Raw genomic sequence first — 19,355 nt, forward strand, 5'->3', positions numbered from 1 at the left:
TCACTACCACTATCACCACCATCACCATCACTACCACTATCACCATCACCACCACTATCACCATCACCACCACCGTCACTACCACTGTCATTATCACCACCACCACTGCCATCACCACCACCATCACTACCACTGTCATCACCACCATCACGATCATCACCACCATCACCATCACTACCACTATCGCCATCACCACTACCATCACTAGCATCACTACCATCACTGTCACTACCATTGTCACCATCAGTCACCATCACTACCACTATCACCATCACCACCACCACCATCACCATCACCATCACCATCACTACTACTACCACTATCACCATCACCATCACTACCACTATCACCATCACCATCACTACCACTATCACCATCACCATCACTACCACCACCACCACCATCACCATCACTACCACCACCACCACCACCATCACCATCACTATAATCAGTCACTACCATTATCACCACCACCATTATCACCACCACTGTCACCATCACTACCACTTATCACCATCACCACCACCATCACCATCACTACCATTTATCACCATCACTACCCTCACTACCACTACACCACAACCACCAACTTTCTCCACTGTGACCACCAAAACCACCATCACCACTGTAACCACCACAACCACCCCGTCACCACTGCCACCACCACCATCACCACCACAAACACCACCCCAACCCCCACCACCACCACTACCACTATCAACACAACCACCACCCTCACCACTGCCACCATCACCACCATAACCACCACCACCGTAACTACTGCCATCACTGCTACCACCATCACCATCATTGCCACCACCCCAATCACGTCATCATCAACACAACCACCGCCATCATCACCATCACTACCATAACTACCACAACCACCACCATTACCACTGTCACCATCACCCCTCTCACCACCATCACTACCACCACCACCACCACCACCACCACCGCCACCATTACCGCCATCCTCGGACAAGAACCATCACCATCACTGCTGCTACCACTACACTATCACTACCACCACCACCATCACTATTGCTATTGCCACAGACACCACCATTTTGTAGAGTTGTCATGAGGATTGAAGTTGTTTATCAGATGTATACCCACTTCTCTGCCTAAGGCTACCACCATTCGACTTCTAATGGCATAGATTCATTTCACCTGCCATTACTTGGTATTTGCAGTCATGTTATTCATTCTGGTGGTGAGAGTGACGTATATAACAGTGTAGCATTGGGGTTTCAATTTGCTTTTCCCTGATGATGGGTGAAGTTGAGCACTTTTCCAATGTTCTGGTCACTTGTATATCCTCTTTTGTATGAGGCCTTTGCCCTTTTTTCCCCCATTGGTTGTCTTCTCTCTCTCTGTCTCTATCTCTGTTTCTCCCTCCCCTTCCCCATCTCTCCTGACTTGGAGAATTTCTTTATATATACCCTGGGTGTGAGGTCTTTGTTGGACACATGGTGTGACCATCCTCTCCCATACTATGATTTGTTTGCCTTTACCTCTTAGTGGTGGCTTTGGATGAACAGAAGTTCTTAACTTTAATGTGGTTCATTTAATCATTTTTATTTTAAAAATGTTGTTTATTTGTGTCTTATTTTAAAAACTTCGTATACTCTTAGTCTTTGAGAAATTTAATGATACTACCTTAATTTCATGCTTTCCTACCCATCCTCCTTTTGGGACCAATTTAGGTAAGGTAGAAAGTGCTTCTCTGGCATAAAAGCCTTCATCTGGTACTCTGAACTTAATTAATTGGTTATAGAGTTTGGTTGATATTTGAACAAGGAAGCTAATATTGAATAACAGAAAATTACAGTCTACATGGCAAACGTTTCTCACATCTCCTGTAATTTACCTTGCCCTCCCAGCTTAGCAACTGGAAAACGTTTTTTCCTTCCCTCAAATAAACTCCATGGTAATTGTGTGCCCAGTATTCATTACAAAATCGCCCATTCTTTCTGGAGCAAAAGTCTTCACCTGCTTCTCTCTTCAGAAATCCGTGAGTGGCTGCTGTTGCCCCTGGCCCCAGTGGCCCTGTGTGGCCCCTGCGGCCCTGTGTGGCGGAGCCTCTGCACCATGCTCGGCTTCATCTGTGGCCGCCTCTCCTCCTCAGCTGGAGTCGCATTGCTGTCAGGAGCTAATTTTGGCTTCCTGGATGCTCCTGCCATCTGCCATAGATGTGAGGACACACCGTTTCCTCCCCGGGCACGCTGTGCTGACTTCTCCCACCCCTCCTGCCTCCTCAGCTCCGGAGCAGTTATCCTCTGGGCTCTGGCTTGGCTGCCCCTTCTGGAAGGCCTGCCTAAGCCTGGCCTCCTGGGTCTCCTCTTTGCTGCCTCGGGCTGCCCTGACTTAGTGCCACAGGAGGTCTTGCCACTGTGTATGGTGATGGCTTGTTTATCGGTCTCTTTCCCTAATCAGGATATGGTCTCTCCAAGGCAGTGCCTGGGTTTTCTCTTTCATTTCCAGGGCCAGGCACATAGCAGGTTCTCAGTACTGAGTAGTTGGTGACGGAAAGACATTTTGTGGCATGGTCCTGTTAGCCGCATTTCCAGAATGAGGCTGATGGTAGCATGCCTGTCCCTCCTGTTGGCTGAGGGGAGGACATAGACAAGTGGGTGGGAACCACTCTGCAATTTTGAATGTGGGGCATAGCTCTGCCTTAGGTGCTCCCCTCTCCACCCCTGCTCTGTGCGGGTCACTGCTTCCGCTGCTCTGCGTAGATGCCGCCCCTTCCTGGAGAGGCCTTCCTCTGCTTCTTGGTCATCCGAGGTCTCATCTCAAGGTCCAGCTTCTGTCCCACCTTTCTAGGCTACCTTAGCCTTTGGTGTTTCTCTTTTTTTTTTTTTTGAGATGGAGTATCGCTCTGTTGCCCAGGCTGGAGTGCAGTGGCGCGGTCTTGGCTTGCTGCCACCTCTGCCTCCTAGGTTCAAGTGATTCTCCTGCCTCAACCTCCCAAGTAGCTGGGATTACAGGTGCCCGCCACCATGCCTGGCTAACTTTTTGTGTTTTTAGTAGAGATGTAGTTTCACCAAATTGGCCAGACTGGTCTTGAACTCCTGACCTCAAGTGATCCAACCACCTTGGCCTTCCAAAGTATTCCAAAGTACTGGGATTACAGGCACAAGCAACTGTGCCCAACCATCCTTGGTGTTCCTTATGCCTCTGATTTCATCTAGAACTTATTCTGTATCAACCAGCATTTCCATCCTCAAACTTTTATTATAAAAATACTGAACCATGCAGAAGAGTTGAAAGAATTTTATAGCAAACACTTACATACCAACCATCTAGGCTCTGTGATGAACGTTTTGTTATATTTGCTTTATTACATATCTATCCAGCCTCCTATCCGTCCTTTAATCCATCTTGTTTGTTTATTTATTTATTTATTTATTATTTTTTTTGAGACGGAGTCTTGCTCTGTCACCCAGGCTGGAGTCCAGTGGCAGGATCTCTGCTCACTGCAAGCTCCGCCTCCTGGGTTCATGCCATTCTTCTGCCTCAGCCTCCCGAGTAGCTGCGACTACAGGTGTCCGCCACCATGCCTGGCTAATTTTTTATATTTTTAGTAGAGATGGGGTTTCACCGTGTTAGCCAGGATGGTCTTGATCTCCTGACCTTGTGATCCGTCCACCTTGGCCTCCCAAAGTACTGGGATTACAGGCATGAGCCACTGTGCCGGGCCCGATCCATCTTATTGTTTTAATGCAGTTTAAAGTAAGTTGCAGATTTCAGTATATTTTACCCCAAATGCTGTAGCACATGTATCATTAACTAGAGTTCACTTTTTTTTTGGTAAAATACATGTGCAGTGACATGTACAAATCTTGTGTACCATTTATTGAGGTTTAGAAATACATGGCTCTGTCTAACGCAAACCCTTATCAGGACATAGTATAGAACATTTCCGCCACCCCAGAAAATTCCCACATGTTCCTTCCAGCCAATCCCTGCCCCAGCCCCGGGGCAAGCCACTCTTTCCATGTACCTGGTCGGCCTAGGAGCACTTCCTAGTGATGACGTAGAAGGCGGGGAGCACTGTGGCAGTGGGACAGAATTCTAAGGGAGATGCTTTTGGCGGTGGTTCACGCCGAGACCGTCAACATGGTCGTCTTCTCTCCCCAGCCCTCGAGCGTAGCTGCCTGCCATGGCTTGCCACACCTCGTCTGTCTTTGTTATTGTGTAGTTTTCTGTGGTTCTCTCCAGTCGGGGTCCCCAGTCAGTCAGAGGATGCACAGGGCACATAGGGCCACCCTGGCTTTATGCACAGGGAAAGCGAAAGCAGAAGAGGTGGGTGGCCGGCCTCCGGTCACAGGTCAGCTGCATGAGGAACCGGCACAAGAACGAAGGCCTCCTCTTTCCCAGCTCTTGTGACTTTACCTGTAATCATGACAAACGTAAATAGACAGCATGGCAGAGCCATTTTCGAAACAACAGGGTTACGCGTGAAAAATGAAAGCTATCATTCTTTTTTTTTTTTTTTTTTTTTTTTTTTTTTTTTTTTTTTTTTTTGAGGTGGAGTCTCGCTCTGTCGCCCGGACTGGAGTGCAATGGCCAGATCTCAGCTCACTGCAAGCTCCGCCTCCCGGGTTTACGCCATTCTCCTGCCTCAGCCTCCCGAGTAGCTGGGACTACAGGCGCCCACCACCTCGCCCGGCTAGTTTTTGTATTTTTAGTAGAGACGGGGTTTCACCGTGTTAGCCAGGATGGTCTCGATCTCCTGACCTCGTGATCCGCCCGTCTCGGCCTCCCAAAGTGCTGGGATTACAGGCTTGAGCCACCGGGCCCGGCCATCATTCTTTTTTAATTCTTGTTCCAAGCTGCAATACATTTACATGTGGAATTACATTAACGAAAACAAACCATCAGTTTCCAAAATACACAAAGGGAGGAATTCCTGTCACTTTAATCCTATAGCACCGAGCTGCCAGCATGAATGAACAGAGGACCTGCTCTGAGGACATGGCAATATGAGCAGGAGCTACTGGTGGTAGGGAGGGTGAGGGAGGCAGAGCAGAGACAGTATAGGACTTGGTTGTGGATGTTAACTATAGGAGACAGTATAGGATTTGGTTGTGGGTGTTAACTATAGGAGACAGTATAGGATTTGGTTGTGGATGTTAACTATAGGAGACAGTATAGGATTTGGTTGTGGATGTTAACTATAGGAGATAGTTGAGGATTTGGTTGTGGATGTTAACTAGAGGAGATGAGGATTTGGTTGTGGATGTTAACTATAGGAGACAGTATAGGATTTGGTTGTGGGTCTTAACTACAGGAGATGGTATAGGATTTGGTTGTGGGTGTTAACTATAGGAGACAGTATAGGATTTGGTTGTGGATGTTAACTATAGGAGACAGTATAGGATTTGGTTGTGGATGTTAACTATAGGAGACAGTATAGGATTTGGTTGTGGATGTTAACTATAGGAGACAGTATAGGATTTGGTTGTGGATGTTAACTATAGGAGATAGTTGAGGATTTGGTTGTGGATGTTAACTAGAGGAGATGAGGATTTGGTTGTGGATGTTAACTATAGGAGATAGTATAGGATTTGGTTGTGGGTCTTAACTACAGGAGATGGTATAGGATTTGGTTGTGGGTGTTAACTATAGGAGACAGTATAGGATTTGGTTGTGGATATTAACTATAGGAGACAGTATAGGATTTGGTTGTGGATGTTAACTATAGGAGATAGTTGAGGATTTGGTTGTGGATGTTAACTATAGGAGATAGTTGAGGATTTGGTTGTGGATGTTAACTATAGGAGATAGTTGAGGATTTGGTTGTGGATGTTAACTATAGGAGATAGTTGAGGATTTGGTTGTGGATGTTAACTATAGGAGATGGTATAGGATTTGGTTGTGGGTGTTAACTACAGGAGACGGTATAGGATTTGGTTGTGGGTGTTAACTATAGGAGATAGTATAGGATTTGGTTGTGGATGTTAACTATAGGAGACAGTATAGGATTTGGTTGTGGATGTTAATTATAGGAGATAGTTGAGGATTTGGTTGTGGATGTTAAGTATAGGAGACGGTATAGGATTTGGTTGTGGGTGTTAACTGTAGGAGACGGTATAGGATTTGGTTGTGGGTGTTAACTATAGGAGACAGTATAGGATTTCGTTGTGGATTGATTTTTATTTCAGCATTATCTTTATTCTAAACCCATTGAGCTTAGCTTCTTTGACTGTCTCTAAAATGTCTGCTGTATAAAATTTGGCCACATGGGATGAAACACCCTCTTCTCTGGGTTCCCATATGATTCTCTTTGTACTAAGATAGAGTTATTTTATATCTCAGTGGTAAGAATGGCTTTTACTCAGCTGGGCGTGGTGGCTCACGCCTGTAATTCCAGCACTTTGGGAGGCAGGTGGATCACAAGGTCAGGAGTTCAAGACCAGCCTGGCCAATATGGTGAAACCCCCTGTCTACTAAAAAATACAAAAATTAGCTGCGTGTGGTGGTGGGTGCCTGTAATCTTAGCTACTCGAGAGGCTGAGGCAGGAGAATCGCTTGAACCCAGGAGGTGGAGGTTGCAGTGAGCCGAGATTGTGCCATTGCACTCCAGCCTCTGTCACGGGGCGACAGAGTGAGACCCCGTCTGAAAAACAACAACAACAAACTAAAAAGAATAGCTTTTACACTTAATGCTCTCCACATACAGGTCTGTGGTACTTCATGTAATTTTTTTCTGATGAAATAATTGCAACCAGTGTAAGAGGTCTGTTTGGGTGGGTGGTGGTGGTGGTCTGTTTATTTCACTGCTGCATCCTTAGCACCTAGGAACTAAGAGCAATGCTTGCCACATAGTAGGTGCTTACATAGTATTAACACTCTTACCAGCTGCATAGGGTTGTTGTAAGCGTGAGATGTTAACGGAGGATGGGGAAAGCTCTTGGGACAACGTTGAGCTTGTTTGCTTTATAGATAACAGTTGTTATTGGTGTGTGCATCGTTTCTGCAGACCACGTTTGCATGCCGATGCCTGGTGCCTGCAAGAGCCTGCCTGTGAACCCTACATCTTGTCCTTACCCTTTTCCTTTTCCTTCCATCCCTGACACCTGGGGGGCACCAAGAGTTCCATCAGGGGCCCCTTCTAGTCTCTGCACACTTCTTCATTCCCTCAGAATAAACTGCTTTTTCTTCAGACATCAACCTTCAGATAAAGAAGTTTCTTGCTTTGTTTTCTCCTCTCATCTTCTTTGCTTTCTTGACTTATTTTAATTCTTACTGTTACAGACTCCCTTTAAAATCCCCTGCATTTTTGCTAAGTTTATGGTAAGGATGCACGATATTAAGGGTCAGACAGACCTTTGTGGGCCTCTCAGGAGTCTAGACTGTCACTGGGGTGAGTGTGTCCCTGTGTTCACAAATCCCTAACACAGCGGTGAGTGGGTTTTTTTTTTTTTTTTTTTTTTTGAGATGGAGTCTGGCTCTGTCGTTCAGGCTGGAGTGCAGTGGTGCGATCTAGGGTCATTGCAAGCTCCGCCTCCTGGGTTCACGCCATTCTCCTGTCTCAGCCTCCCGAGTAGCTGGGACTACAGGCACCCGCCACCACACCTGGCTAATTGTTTTTGTATTTTTTAGTAGAGACGGGGTTTCACTGTGTTAGCCAGGATGGTCTCAATCTCCTGACCTCATGATCCGCCCGCCTCAGCCTCCCAAAGTGCTGGGATTATTGGTGTGAGCTACCGCGCCCAGCCACAGAGATGAGTGTTTATAACCCACCCCATTTCCGGACAAGGAGGTTCTAGCGATGGCATGTGATTCTTCTAATTTGAATTTACGTGTAAGCAAGTGCTTTTTTTTTTTTTTTTTTTTTTAAAGACAGTCTCACTCTTTCACCCAGGCTGGAGTGCAGTGGTACAACCTCGACTCACCGCAACCTCCGCCTCCCAGGTTTAAGCGATTCTCCTGCCTTAGCCTTCTGAGTAGCTGGGACTCCGGGTGTGAGCCACCATGCCTGGCTTTTTTTTTTTTTTTTTTTTTTTTTTGTATTTTTAGTAGAGGCAGGGTTTCACCATGTTGGCCAGGCTGGTCTCGAACTCCTAAGCTCAAATGCTCTGTCTGCCTCAGCCTCCCAAAGTGCTGGATTACAGGCGTGACCCACTATGCCTGGCCACTTATAAGCAAGTTTTTATGTGTAGATTGTGAAAGACATGAACTCTTGCTTTTGCTTAGTCATAGATTTCATTGTAATAAAGGTCAAATTAAGAAACAATTACTATATTAGCTTTTCCACAAATGTTCGAAGATATGTGTATGTGAGTGTGATACAAAAAGAAACATATACATACCTGTATACATAAATGTACATGCACACTGCTTAATTTCTTCATTCTTCTGTTTAATATTTTAACAAAAAATGATGGCTTTGTATTGTTATAATTAAAAATTCATAAATGTTTTGAGGCGAGATTCTCTTGCTTTTCTCATGAATGTTGTACCAGAGCATCCCTGGAGTTAGAAGCTAATATTAATGGCTTCTTACATGTCTCAGGTTCACAGCAGCAGTAATTCCTCTGTTATTATCAACATAAAGTAACCAGTTTCACTTGATAGCCCTTACCTAAATGCTAGCATTTAAATAATGACTATTATTTCTGAAATGAAATTTCACAGGGGAAAAAAATTGGTGACAGATGCTCCACTGTCAGTTGATGGCTCTCTTGTTATTCCCGCAGCATATTACTGTGTAGGATTCTGCAAAGCCCCTTCAGACAGCCCGTTCTGTGCCACAGTAGGGAAGGGGGAAAACAGAAAGGCCCACTTTGAAGGTGCAAACACATCTTAAATCAGACGACCAAGCTCTTCAGCTTTCCACAGTGCTGTGGCTACAGAAAAATCATCTCTGCACTGTGAATTTCATCTCTTATTTCTTAGCTATAAATGCCTTGGTTATTTGGCATCAGAGGGGAATAAGCTGTTCCCATGTGTGTGGATTTGCTTGTTATTTGAATATGTCACTCTTAAGCTACAGAACTTAATACACAAATAAGCAGTGCGGTTAGACATCTTCTGAGCATACCTTATACTTGGAAATAGTAGGATTCTGAAGGTGGGACTTTGAACATTCCTCAGTTACTGGCCTGGGCATGGCCTGGGGGTGCAGTGTCGAATCTCTTCTTGCACTCTGCTGCTTCTGCGTAGGTGGAACAGGCCGGCCTGTTGCCCTCTCGGTTTCTGTGTGGTTTTCCTCTCTCTCTCGTGGGTGTTGCTGTTGCTCGTTGCCTCTGTCAGTGCAGGTTGTCCGGCACAGCCCTGTTCAGCTAGCGTGATGACAAGAACGTGGGTTTTGGCGTCTCATATTATTAGCTGTGTGACTTGTCTTGAGCCAGTTGACCGACTGCTGGAGGCTTGGTGTTCTCTTCTGGACACTTACCAGGATCCAGTCCCTCTCTCGTTCGGTCATCCCAGAACACGCGCTCCTGTCTCTGGAGGACCTAACACAGTGCTTGGCATAGGGTGGGTGGGGTAGGAGTAGCTGTTTAGTTGTAGTCCCAGGACTGATGGTTTGGCTTCCTTAGTCTGCCAGGGCCTGGAAAACCAGAACATCCAAATTGTTCTTTTTTTTTTTTTTTTTTTTTTTGAGAAGGAGTCTCGCTCTGTCGCCCGGGCTGGAGTGCAGTGGCCGGATCTCAGCTCACTGCAAGCTCCGCCTCCCGGGTTTACGCCATTCTCCTGCCTCAGCCTCCGGAGTAGCTGGGACTACAGGCGCCCGCCACCTCGCCCGGCTAGATTTTTGTATTTTTTTTTTTAGTAGAGACGGGGTTTCACCATGTTAGCCAGGATGGTCTCGATCTTCTGACCTCGTGATCCACCCGTCTCGGCCTCCCAAAGTGCTGGGATTACAGGCTTGAGCCACCGACATCCAAATTGTTAAGGCTGACTTGAAATAAGCAAATGCGTGCCCCGCTTGAGGAAGACAGGTGCCTTTGTCTACATTTCCTGGCTTCATCTCTCTGTCTCTGTCTCTCTCTTCCATCCCCCTCCTTTTTTTTTTTTTTTTTTTTCCATAAGATGTTTCAGAAACTGTCTTAGCTTTCCCCTTGTTCTCAGACTTTCCGGGATGGTGAAATGTAACAATTCCCCGGATGAATAAAGGTATACTTGTATTAAAACCATAGCAAATCCAAACTAGAAGCCACTTAGTAGAGTCAGCACAAGCCCTGCTCATTACACAGGGAAGGAAGCCAGGAAAGGCAAGAGGGTGAGAAGCACTTTGGGAGGCCACGGGCAGTGCCCGGGAAAGGCAAGAGTGCGAGAAGCACCTTGGGAGGCCATGAGCAGTGCCGATGGAGGCGGGAGACGGTTGGCTCCTGCTGACAAAGGGAAACCTGTTACTCGTGCAATTCTCAGGACCCGAGGGGTTCGGTAATAAGCTGGCTGAAGTGCCATATGAGAGCTACCCACTCTACTGGGCTTTCTAACTTTCTGGTCTGGTCTGTTTCCAAGGTGCTTTTGTTAGGCTATTTTTATATAATTCTTTTCTTAAAAAAACAAATATGGCAAGGCAGGGCAAAGTTTTAGAAATCAGTCTTGGAGAAAAGTGGCTTCTACTTCTTGGTATTGTCATAGAGTAGAGCGTCTTGGGGAGCGGGGGAAAGGATTCCGTTTCTCCCATCTCTGCTTCAGTTTTGACACCAAGTCCCACTTGCATATCTGGGCGTGGACAGAGGTGGAGATGGAGCCGAGGACAGCTGCAGCAGCCGGCTCCAGGTAGCCAGGCCAGCAGACTAGTCAGGAAGCCCCTAGGTCAGGCCTCCCTCAATTTTCAACTTACTTATGATGGTCAACATTATAATATTTAGGATCAGACGGACTTTTGTTAGAGTCGTGGCTTTGCCACTTACTGGCTGGGTGACCTGGACCAAGTTACTTGTGTCTGTGACCATTGTCCCCTCCTAGTGGAGCTGGTACTCTATAGCTCTTCTGGTTGTTATACTACATGTGAGGTACTTAATACAGTACCTGGCATTAGTTAGGGCTTGGTAAATGCTAGTTCCTCCTGTAAGGTGCTGTTATCTTTGATGCTGCTGCCATTGTCATCTTATAAAAATGTCAACTCATTTGTCACCTTTCTAAAACCTTTCTGAAATCATTTTCGTATCCCTGGTTTCTTAGCCCAGCATTCAGTGAAATCCATCCTGTGGCTGGCTGCCCGCCTTTTTCCTTCCCTTTCTTTCTTGCACACTTCCCCAGTACCCACTGTGTTTTAGGTATTGTGGCTTAGGGAGCAGGACCACAGTCATCCTGGAGCTCTGAGAGTAATGGGAGGCTCAGTGGTGAACAGGTGCAAGGTGTCCCGTGAAAGCAGTGGGCAGGGCGGGGGCAGCAGAGGGATCGTCCTCTCTGCTCTTTTTTGGAGTGGTTGCTCCCTCTAGTGCTCCCCTGTCTGTCTGTCTATATGGCTGCCAGCTGCTCTTGCCTTTGGTGGACTCCTCAGCAGCCCGTACTGAGCACCTCCTACGTGGTGGCCGTCGTGTCGGGCACTGGGGACACCCAGGTGAATGCGATCCAGGGCTCCGCCCTGGGGAGTGCGGAATGTACCGCCACAGCCCTTGTACTCCGGCTGTCTTTGAACACACTTTTATGTATTCGGAACTTTGCTTACTCCCAGACGTCCTCTGTGCATCCCAGTCTATCCCTCATTTGCAGTTCCGTCCACTGCCGCCTCCTGAAAGCTTTCCCAAGCCCTTCATGTAGAATTAATTATGCCACTTCTACTGTCCATTGCCTTGCTTATATTCTGTTACAATAACACTTACCTCACTTGGCTTTGTATTATTCAACAATCAAACATTTACAGCACATTGACATGCCAGTCAGCATGCAGGCACATGAATAATACAGGAACCCTGTCCTGAGGAGCTCACGGCTCAGTGTAGGAGGCAGACGTGTGCAATGAATTGAACTGAATTCCAACTGCACATCCTGTATTATTTCTGCTGCATGTTGACTAACCACAGTGAATGGGTTTACTGATGTGTCTCCTAGAAAGACATTGAAATTCCTGAATGACTAAAAGTCATTCAACTTGCTGCCCCCTCGTATACACGATTGCAGCGGCTTTCTGGTACGGTTCAGCATTTTACACATTTCTAGGGTCACGCTGGAGAAGTTTACAAACCAAGCTGATCTTAAGACAAAGTGAAATGCCTTTTAATGAGTTCTGTGAGTCCTGACATGTTCAGCGCCTCAGGTGCGTGGATGGGAAATAAGTAACACAGGGAGGGCTGAGGGGATGAAGACGTCTGGCCTGCCACTTGGGAGCTCCTGAAAATCAAACTCCCAGTTAGTTGTTCGGGGTCTTTGGTATGTCATGTCTCTGTAAAAAAAATGAGGAAAAAAGTACACTTCTTAAAATGGAACTACAGCACGATTTCACAGGCTTTTAGGATTAAGCCAGTGAACTTATTAAGGGGTGGGTTGTACAGCAGAATATTGAGTGCTGGCTATACCCACTTCTGCATGGCCTGAGCAGCTTCCCTAAAATGGGTGTGATGGCAGGACCTATTCAGATAGTCAGTGTGTGGATTTAGTGAGTCTGTAGATGTACAGGTCTTAGTACCTGTTTTACGGAAGTACCCCATAGAGGTTAGATGGCTGGTGATGGTGATTTAAGTAACAGTAACTAGCATGCTAAATGTTTGTCTCCTCCCTCTTCTCTTCCTTCTGGGTTGTGTTTGGCAGGTGGTATTTCTTTAGTTTCATGTCTCCCATTACAAGCCACTCCTCCTGATCTGGGTGTCTGATGCATCCTGCAGCCATGACCATGGGGAAGCCTGGTGGGCATTCACGGTCCGTTTTGACAAGGTTCATCTCTCAGTTGAAGCACGTTTAAGAAATGAAAAGCCATCCCAACAGGCAAGGATAGTGTTGTAATTATAGTGTTTGAATTTAGTTGTACAGTCCTGATACGCTAGACTGATAGCTGAAAGAACGAGGTATTTTATAGAGGTCTGGGACCCTTGCAGGTTCACCTTTTACTTCACAGCAAGTCTTCTTTCAGTTATATGCTGCCCTGGCTTGGGCAATTAATTCAGCAAGCAGTTGTTGAACCTTTTGTTTGTGTAATGGTATTGTACATTTTACAGAAATTTTTAGATTGAGAGAAGCCTCATCTCTCATCTGGTCCCAGCTTTTGGGGGCTTCTCCTGTGGCCCCCATACCATTTCTTCCTACAATCAGAGACAACCTCCCCAGAGGGCAGGGGCTGCATCTTCTTTATCTCTGTCCCCAGAACCTAGCATAGCGCCTGCCAGGAGGATATTTTAAGGCTCTGCAGTAAGTGTCCATTGAATGAATGAAATGGGCAGTAATAGAATGTAAAATCCAAGTCTCATCACAGTGCTGCAGAGCAGATAGAGGACTAGGTTAGTGCTCCAAGAATAAAAGAAATTATCAGCAAACATCTAAAATCTTTATGTTCCATAGATTATTATAGAGGAAGAAGATAGCAAGAGCCCTGTGTGTGAGGAATTTTGAGAGAAATGTCAAATCCATTGCGTGTGCCAGGGAGCGTGTGAACGCAGAGAGCAAGTCCAGAGTTAGTCACACAGGGTCACTCTCCTTCTTTTGAACCTCCTCGAGCCCTCCTGTTCCCTCAGGTCGTGTCTGAATGGTGGTCTCTTCGGGGAGTTTGTCTTGTGTCCATTTTCCTGCCTAATTTCTGTCTCCTCCGTCAGACCATGAGCCCCGGGAGAGTGGTCACTGGCCTGTGTGCCCACTGATGTGTTTTTTTGTGCCCGCTACAGAGCTTGACACACAGGAGACATTCAATAAATATTTATCTGAAGAATGACTACTTACTTTGCCAAAGGACAGTGATGCAGTTCTCCTCACACTCACATCACAGTGATAGCTACGAACAGAAAGATCAACTCACACAGTTGGGTGCAGAGTGCTGGAGTCTGTCCTGGAGGCATGTGCAGGTGTTTGCAGGCGTGGCAGGAGGGCTTCCAGCCTAAGAGCAAGGGGTGAGATGGTTGCATATCTGAGTAGATACCCTGGACCCGGGTATTAAATAGCTCTAGAAAATCCAGCCAGGCAGAGAAGGTAGGGGAAGACATTTCTGGTATTGGGCACATGAGGGAGCAGAGGTCTGGACTTGAGAAAGCATTCAGCATATTCAGGGACCCCCTGTGCTAGGAGTCTATTGGAGGCATCACCAGATGTCAACTTCTGAAAGGACGCGTGCTTCTTTCCTCCCTCCCTGTGCGCCCATACTCCATGGGGTCCTTTTTCCCACTCCTTGGCTCCTGTTTGGAGAGGCTTCTTTTCAAACCAAGGTGGGTCTAAAGTAGTATCGTCAGGATAGCACCTCCGAGTGCCATTGGAGGAGAAGTAGAAGGAAGGTGGACAGGTTACCTCAGCGCAGAAGAGGCCCAGGTCGGTGCGAGCGCTGCTGCGTGGACAAGAGGCAGCAACTGTGTTCTGAGCTGCCAGAGGACAGAGGCATGGTGAATGGGTGTGAGGGCCAGGGTTCACTTCTTGATTCCGGGACATCCTAGCTTTGAAGGCTTAGGAAAGCTGCCTGATCTCTCTGAACTCTAGTTTGCTCATTCGTATGATGTGGTGGATAATGCTGGCATATGGAGATTTTAGAAGGAGCCAAGGGTTTGCTGTAAGCTAACTACTCTGCACTATGGCTGATGCTCATCTCTCCTCTGTCCTTAGTATAGGAACTTCAGACAGTGCCTGGCACAGAGGGAGAGCTCAAACACCTGAACGCTTATTGGGACTATCCCGTAATGGAAGTAGCAGGAAGTAGCAGGCATGGAAGGCTACGAGCCCCAATCATTGGTGGTCTTCTTGCCAAACCTGAATAATTATAAGAGCAAACACTTAACTAAGACTCAGTGGACCCTATGCCCTGTCCTAAGTACTCTGTATGTTTTAAACCCGCTAACCCTCACAGCAGCCCTGGAAGTAGGTACTGGTATTTCTCCCCGCTTTACTTGTAAAAGAAGGGGAAGCTGAGACCCCAGGAAAGTAAAACAGCCAAGGGCAAGCTAGAAAGGTTAGGATCTGGGGTTTGAACCCAGGCCTGTAGTTTCAGTTGTGTTTAACCACAGCTTCTGCAGCGGCCCACAGATGTGTCAGCGCCTACAGAAGAGCACAATGGAAAGGGACTCCAGTGTCTCGTGGGAGGGTAGATTCTCAGAATACACGTAGAGTGGCAACCAAGCAGAACCAGGTGGGCCTGCCCCGGAGCCCTGCATGGAGGAGGTCACATTGAGTAGGCAGAGAACTGGCATGGCCTGAGAGAGCAGGTGGGAAGGAAGGAAGTCACTTACCTAGCCAAGATGTTGTCAGAGCCCTTCTGAAGGAGTGGGAGGAAAGCAGCAACCCAACTGATGATGTGATTTCGTGTCAGATTCTCCTTTTCCTTCTGCTTTCTCAGCTGTAAGATGGCTTTGAAGTTTTTTTCCCATTTGGAGACAGATCTTTGTTCTTTCTCTGACTGAGTGACTTACCTTCTAAAGGATAAATCACATATGTGAGTATCCACACATTCCCCTGAGCAGCCGAGGGCCAAATGTTGTGTGTTGAAGCGGGTTTCCAAACAGAGAGTTCACTGACCTGTTATCATCGTGAAATACCAAAGCAACCAGCATTTTGTACCCTTTGCCCCCAAAGCTTGACTGAAATGTTTAGATTTTTATCCTGTAATTAGAGTGGCTATAATCAGATGTGATGTACTTTCTTCTACTTTAGGTGATTCTTGTTGACCCATTCCATCTCCCACTTTGAGTTTTGGATAATACTTCCCTCCAATTCTCCATTTCCCTTTCTGTCGCTAAATTCCTGTAAGAATCTCCTCCAACGGCCACAGCTTCTTCTGTTTTTGGGACGGAGTCTTGCTTTGTTGCCCAGGCTGGAGTGCAGTGGCGTGACCTTGGCTCACTGTAACCACTACCTTCCTGGTTCAAGTGACTCTCATGCCTTGGGCTCCCAAATAGCTGGGACTACAGGCTCCCACCACCATGCCCAGCTAATTTTTGTATTTTTAGTAGAGATGGGGTTTCACCATGTTGCCCAGGCTGATCTCAAACTCCTGACCTCAGGTGATCTGCCCACCTTGGCCTCCCAAAGCGCTGGGATTACAGGCGTGAGTCACTGTGCTTGGCCCGCAGCTTCTCGAAATCATATGAACGTAGGGATTCATTCCTCAGGCTGTCGTTAAAGTTGACTACTCAACAATTCCATCATCCTTTTCCCAGCCATCTATCTTTTCCCAGATCATTCTAAAATACTGTAATGGTATCAGTTTACAAAGCATCTGAACACCATCTAAGGTGGTAGACTGGGTGATGCCGATGAGCAGCTAATATTCATTGAGCATCTGATACGTGCCAAGTCTTCCACTGACAGCTGAATGACCTGTTACATATGCTAACCTCCTTCCATGATTTCACTGGTTGTTGGGAGGATTAAGTGAGGTAACACGTGGAGTGTCTGGCACATTTGAGGTGTTCCGTGAATGACTAAGTAAATAAATGAATGTGACGTGGTTTCTAAACACTTTTCAAGGACGCTGTCCCCTGGATCTGTCTCTCTGTGTTAGTATCCTTCTTTAAGGAAACATGGAGACATAAACGCCATCTGTCAGATGTGCTCCAGAGGGAGCTTGGCCAGTTCTGCAGGACTGTGCCATGGTCGAACACACCTCCGGCCAGGAATATGTCTGCTTATTTTGCAGCTCAGCTTGTCCTTGTGTTCTGGAGGTAGCACACCACGTATCTTTTTTCTTTCCTGGGGATTTTGGTCAAGCTCTCCGTCTTCCACTGAGCTCCTGTGAGGTTCATTTCTGGGTTCTCCGACCAGGTCTTCATATTTGAACGTCACCATGAAAGATCTTCATGCGGGAGGTGAATGTGACTTTGGAATCATTTGGATCTCAGATTCTAGACTGATTCCATCGTTTCTGACCGTGGATAAGTGACTTCATCTCTCTAAAACTGTCTCCCTATTCAGACCGAAGATGCTCAGCGTAGAGAACTGGTTCCCAGAAAGGGATGGTGGGAAAGCAGCAAGTCGCTCCTGCCTCCTAGGCTGGAGGGGCACCAAGAGGAGGGCCTTTGCAGAGCCTGGAAGCTGGGCCCTTCCTGGTAGGAGGAGGGTCCCATACTCATGGCTTCCTGTCCCCTGTGATGGTCAGGAGGGTTTCTTGCCCTACCATGTGGGGACAGCCAGACACCTAGCACATGACACAGGACATGTGCACCTGACAGCAGTTCATTGGTCACAGACACTCATAGCTGGGGAAGGAGGATTCCATGCCATGTAGGGCCACATGGGGCTGCACTCAGGAACAGAGACAGCAGCTGCCCAGGGGCTGGGGGAGGCGGGCTTTGGGGTATGGAGAGGGAGGGCTGCCCCTGGCTCTCTGGGGAGGACGTGACCGGCTTATTTCAGTCCCTCCCAGACTGGCAGGGAACTGACACCCACTGCTCAGGATACACAGGGCTGCACCTGCTTTCCACGCCTAGGAAGCCTGCCTGGCTGAGGGACCCTGTGTCTGCAGGAGCAGAGTCAGGAAGGACTTGTGGTGAGGCCGTTTGGAGCCCTCCCAGTTTCGGTGGATGTCAAGGTAGCGTGTCATACTGTGCCTGGGTTTTAGGAACTGGAGCTGGGGAGAGACGCAGCTACTTCAGGGGGCACCAGCAATGGCCTCCCTGTGTCTCCTCCCTGTCCTCCTTCCTCCCGTGTTGCCTGAGGTTCTTACAGTGCTGTGGTCTTCTTGGTGCTTTTAGATAGTACTTTGTTGAATCTGTAAAATGACTCTGCGGTGCATTAATTGTTATCCCCATTTTACACACGAAGAAACCTTGACTCCAAGGGATCATTGGTCTCCATGGCACTTGAGTTAGTCAGTGTCAAAAGGCACCAAAGTCAAGGCCATGTGACTTAACATTGAAGAATTTTTAATTAACGACCACGGTGTATGTACAAGAAAGCAAGGGAAACACCTCTTCCGGGAGGCCTTTCCCAAGGTGCTGTCCTTAATTCTGTGATTTGATATTTTTTTTTGGAAATGAAGTCTCACTCTGTTGCCCAGGCTGGAGTGCAGTGGCGCGATCCTGGCTCGTTGCAACCTCTGCCTCCCAGGTTCAAGCGATTCTCCTGCCTCAGCCTCCTGAGTAGCTGGGATTACAGATGTCCGCTGCCACACTGGCTAAATTTTGTTATTTTTTGTAGAGATGGGGTTTCACTATGTTGTCCAGGCTGGTCTCGAACTCCTGATCTCAAGTGATTCACCCCGCCTCAGCCTCTCAAAGTGCTGGGATTATAGGTATGAGCCAAAGCGTCCCGCTTGGGTTTTGATTTTGTATTCTCTTTTTTGAAGAGGTGTCTCATATTGAATATATACTTCCCCTACTACACTTGGATCTGTTTCTCTTTAAGGTGATGTAATACAGCAAATATTCATTGTGGAGAAATTTAGTTTAACTCTGATTTACTTTATAAGAGCCAAACAGCATTAATTTGGTCAATGAGAAGAAGTTGCTCACTAAGACATCAAGATGGCTTGGCTTGAGCTAGGTGCCTCTAGAGATGCACTGTTCTTCCTCCTCCCTGTGCCCTGTTCATAAACAGGGGTGATTGCCTTGCAACACTTCCTGGTTCTGCAATGTTCTTGTCACTGTGATCTTACACATTTTAAAAGCTCTTCGTTTTCAGCCGGGCGAGGTGGCGGGCGCCTGTAGTCCCAGCTACTCGGGAGGCTGAGGCAGGAGAATGGCGTAAACCCGGGAGGCGGAGCTTGCAGTGAGCTGAGATCCAGCCACTGCACTCCAGCCCGGGCAACAGAGCGAGACTCCGTCTCAAAAAAAAAAAAAAATAAAATAAAATAAAATAAAAGCTCTTCGTTTTCTTTTGCTTTTGAGAATGCATCAGAATTTTCTAGGGGATTGGTAAGTCCCATACTCCCTCAGTTACAACATCCTCATCACTGTCATTGTTATTATTATAGAAAAATTGTATGGTGACTTCTTGAGCTGGAAGCTGGAAGAAACCCTTGCTCAGTTCCCTTTGCAGCCTGGGAAGGTGGCCACGTTCACAGTCAACATCAAAGTGAAGCTGGATTTCTCCTGCCAGGAGAATCTCCTGCAGGATCTCAGTGATGGTAAGCACTTTCCTAATTTTAATTAGCACATCAGGGTCCTAGATACAGTGTAGCAACCCCCATCCCTTGATGCCTGCTGTTTGCTGTTTGTAACTCACTTGTCATTCATTAACTCAAGCTGCCTGAGACATCTCCTGGGCACTTTGTTAACAGAGAGTTACTGTATGTGTCTGAAAGTAATAAAAGTACTTTTTAT

The 19,355-nt window shown here is 47.0% G+C and overlaps 1 protein-coding gene across 3 annotated transcripts in view; it reads left to right on the forward strand.

Annotated features, from left to right (window-relative positions):
* TRAPPC9 (trafficking protein particle complex 9) overlaps positions 1-19,355 on the forward strand; it is a 735,254-nt gene that overhangs the window by 185,301 nt on the left and 530,598 nt on the right. For all 3 annotated transcript variants that reach the window (XM_030937644.1, XM_030937642.1, XM_030937643.1), the window contains one exon: positions 19,007-19,159. In XM_030937644.1, coding sequence (XP_030793504.1) covers positions 19,007-19,159 — 153 coding nt within the window. The remainder of the gene's footprint in view (positions 1-19,006; positions 19,160-19,355) is intronic.

This window comes from Rhinopithecus roxellana, chromosome 9, assembly GCF_007565055.1.
Source record: "Rhinopithecus roxellana isolate Shanxi Qingling chromosome 9, ASM756505v1, whole genome shotgun sequence".
In the NCBI taxonomy this organism is placed as follows: Eukaryota; Metazoa; Chordata; class Mammalia; order Primates; family Cercopithecidae; genus Rhinopithecus; species Rhinopithecus roxellana.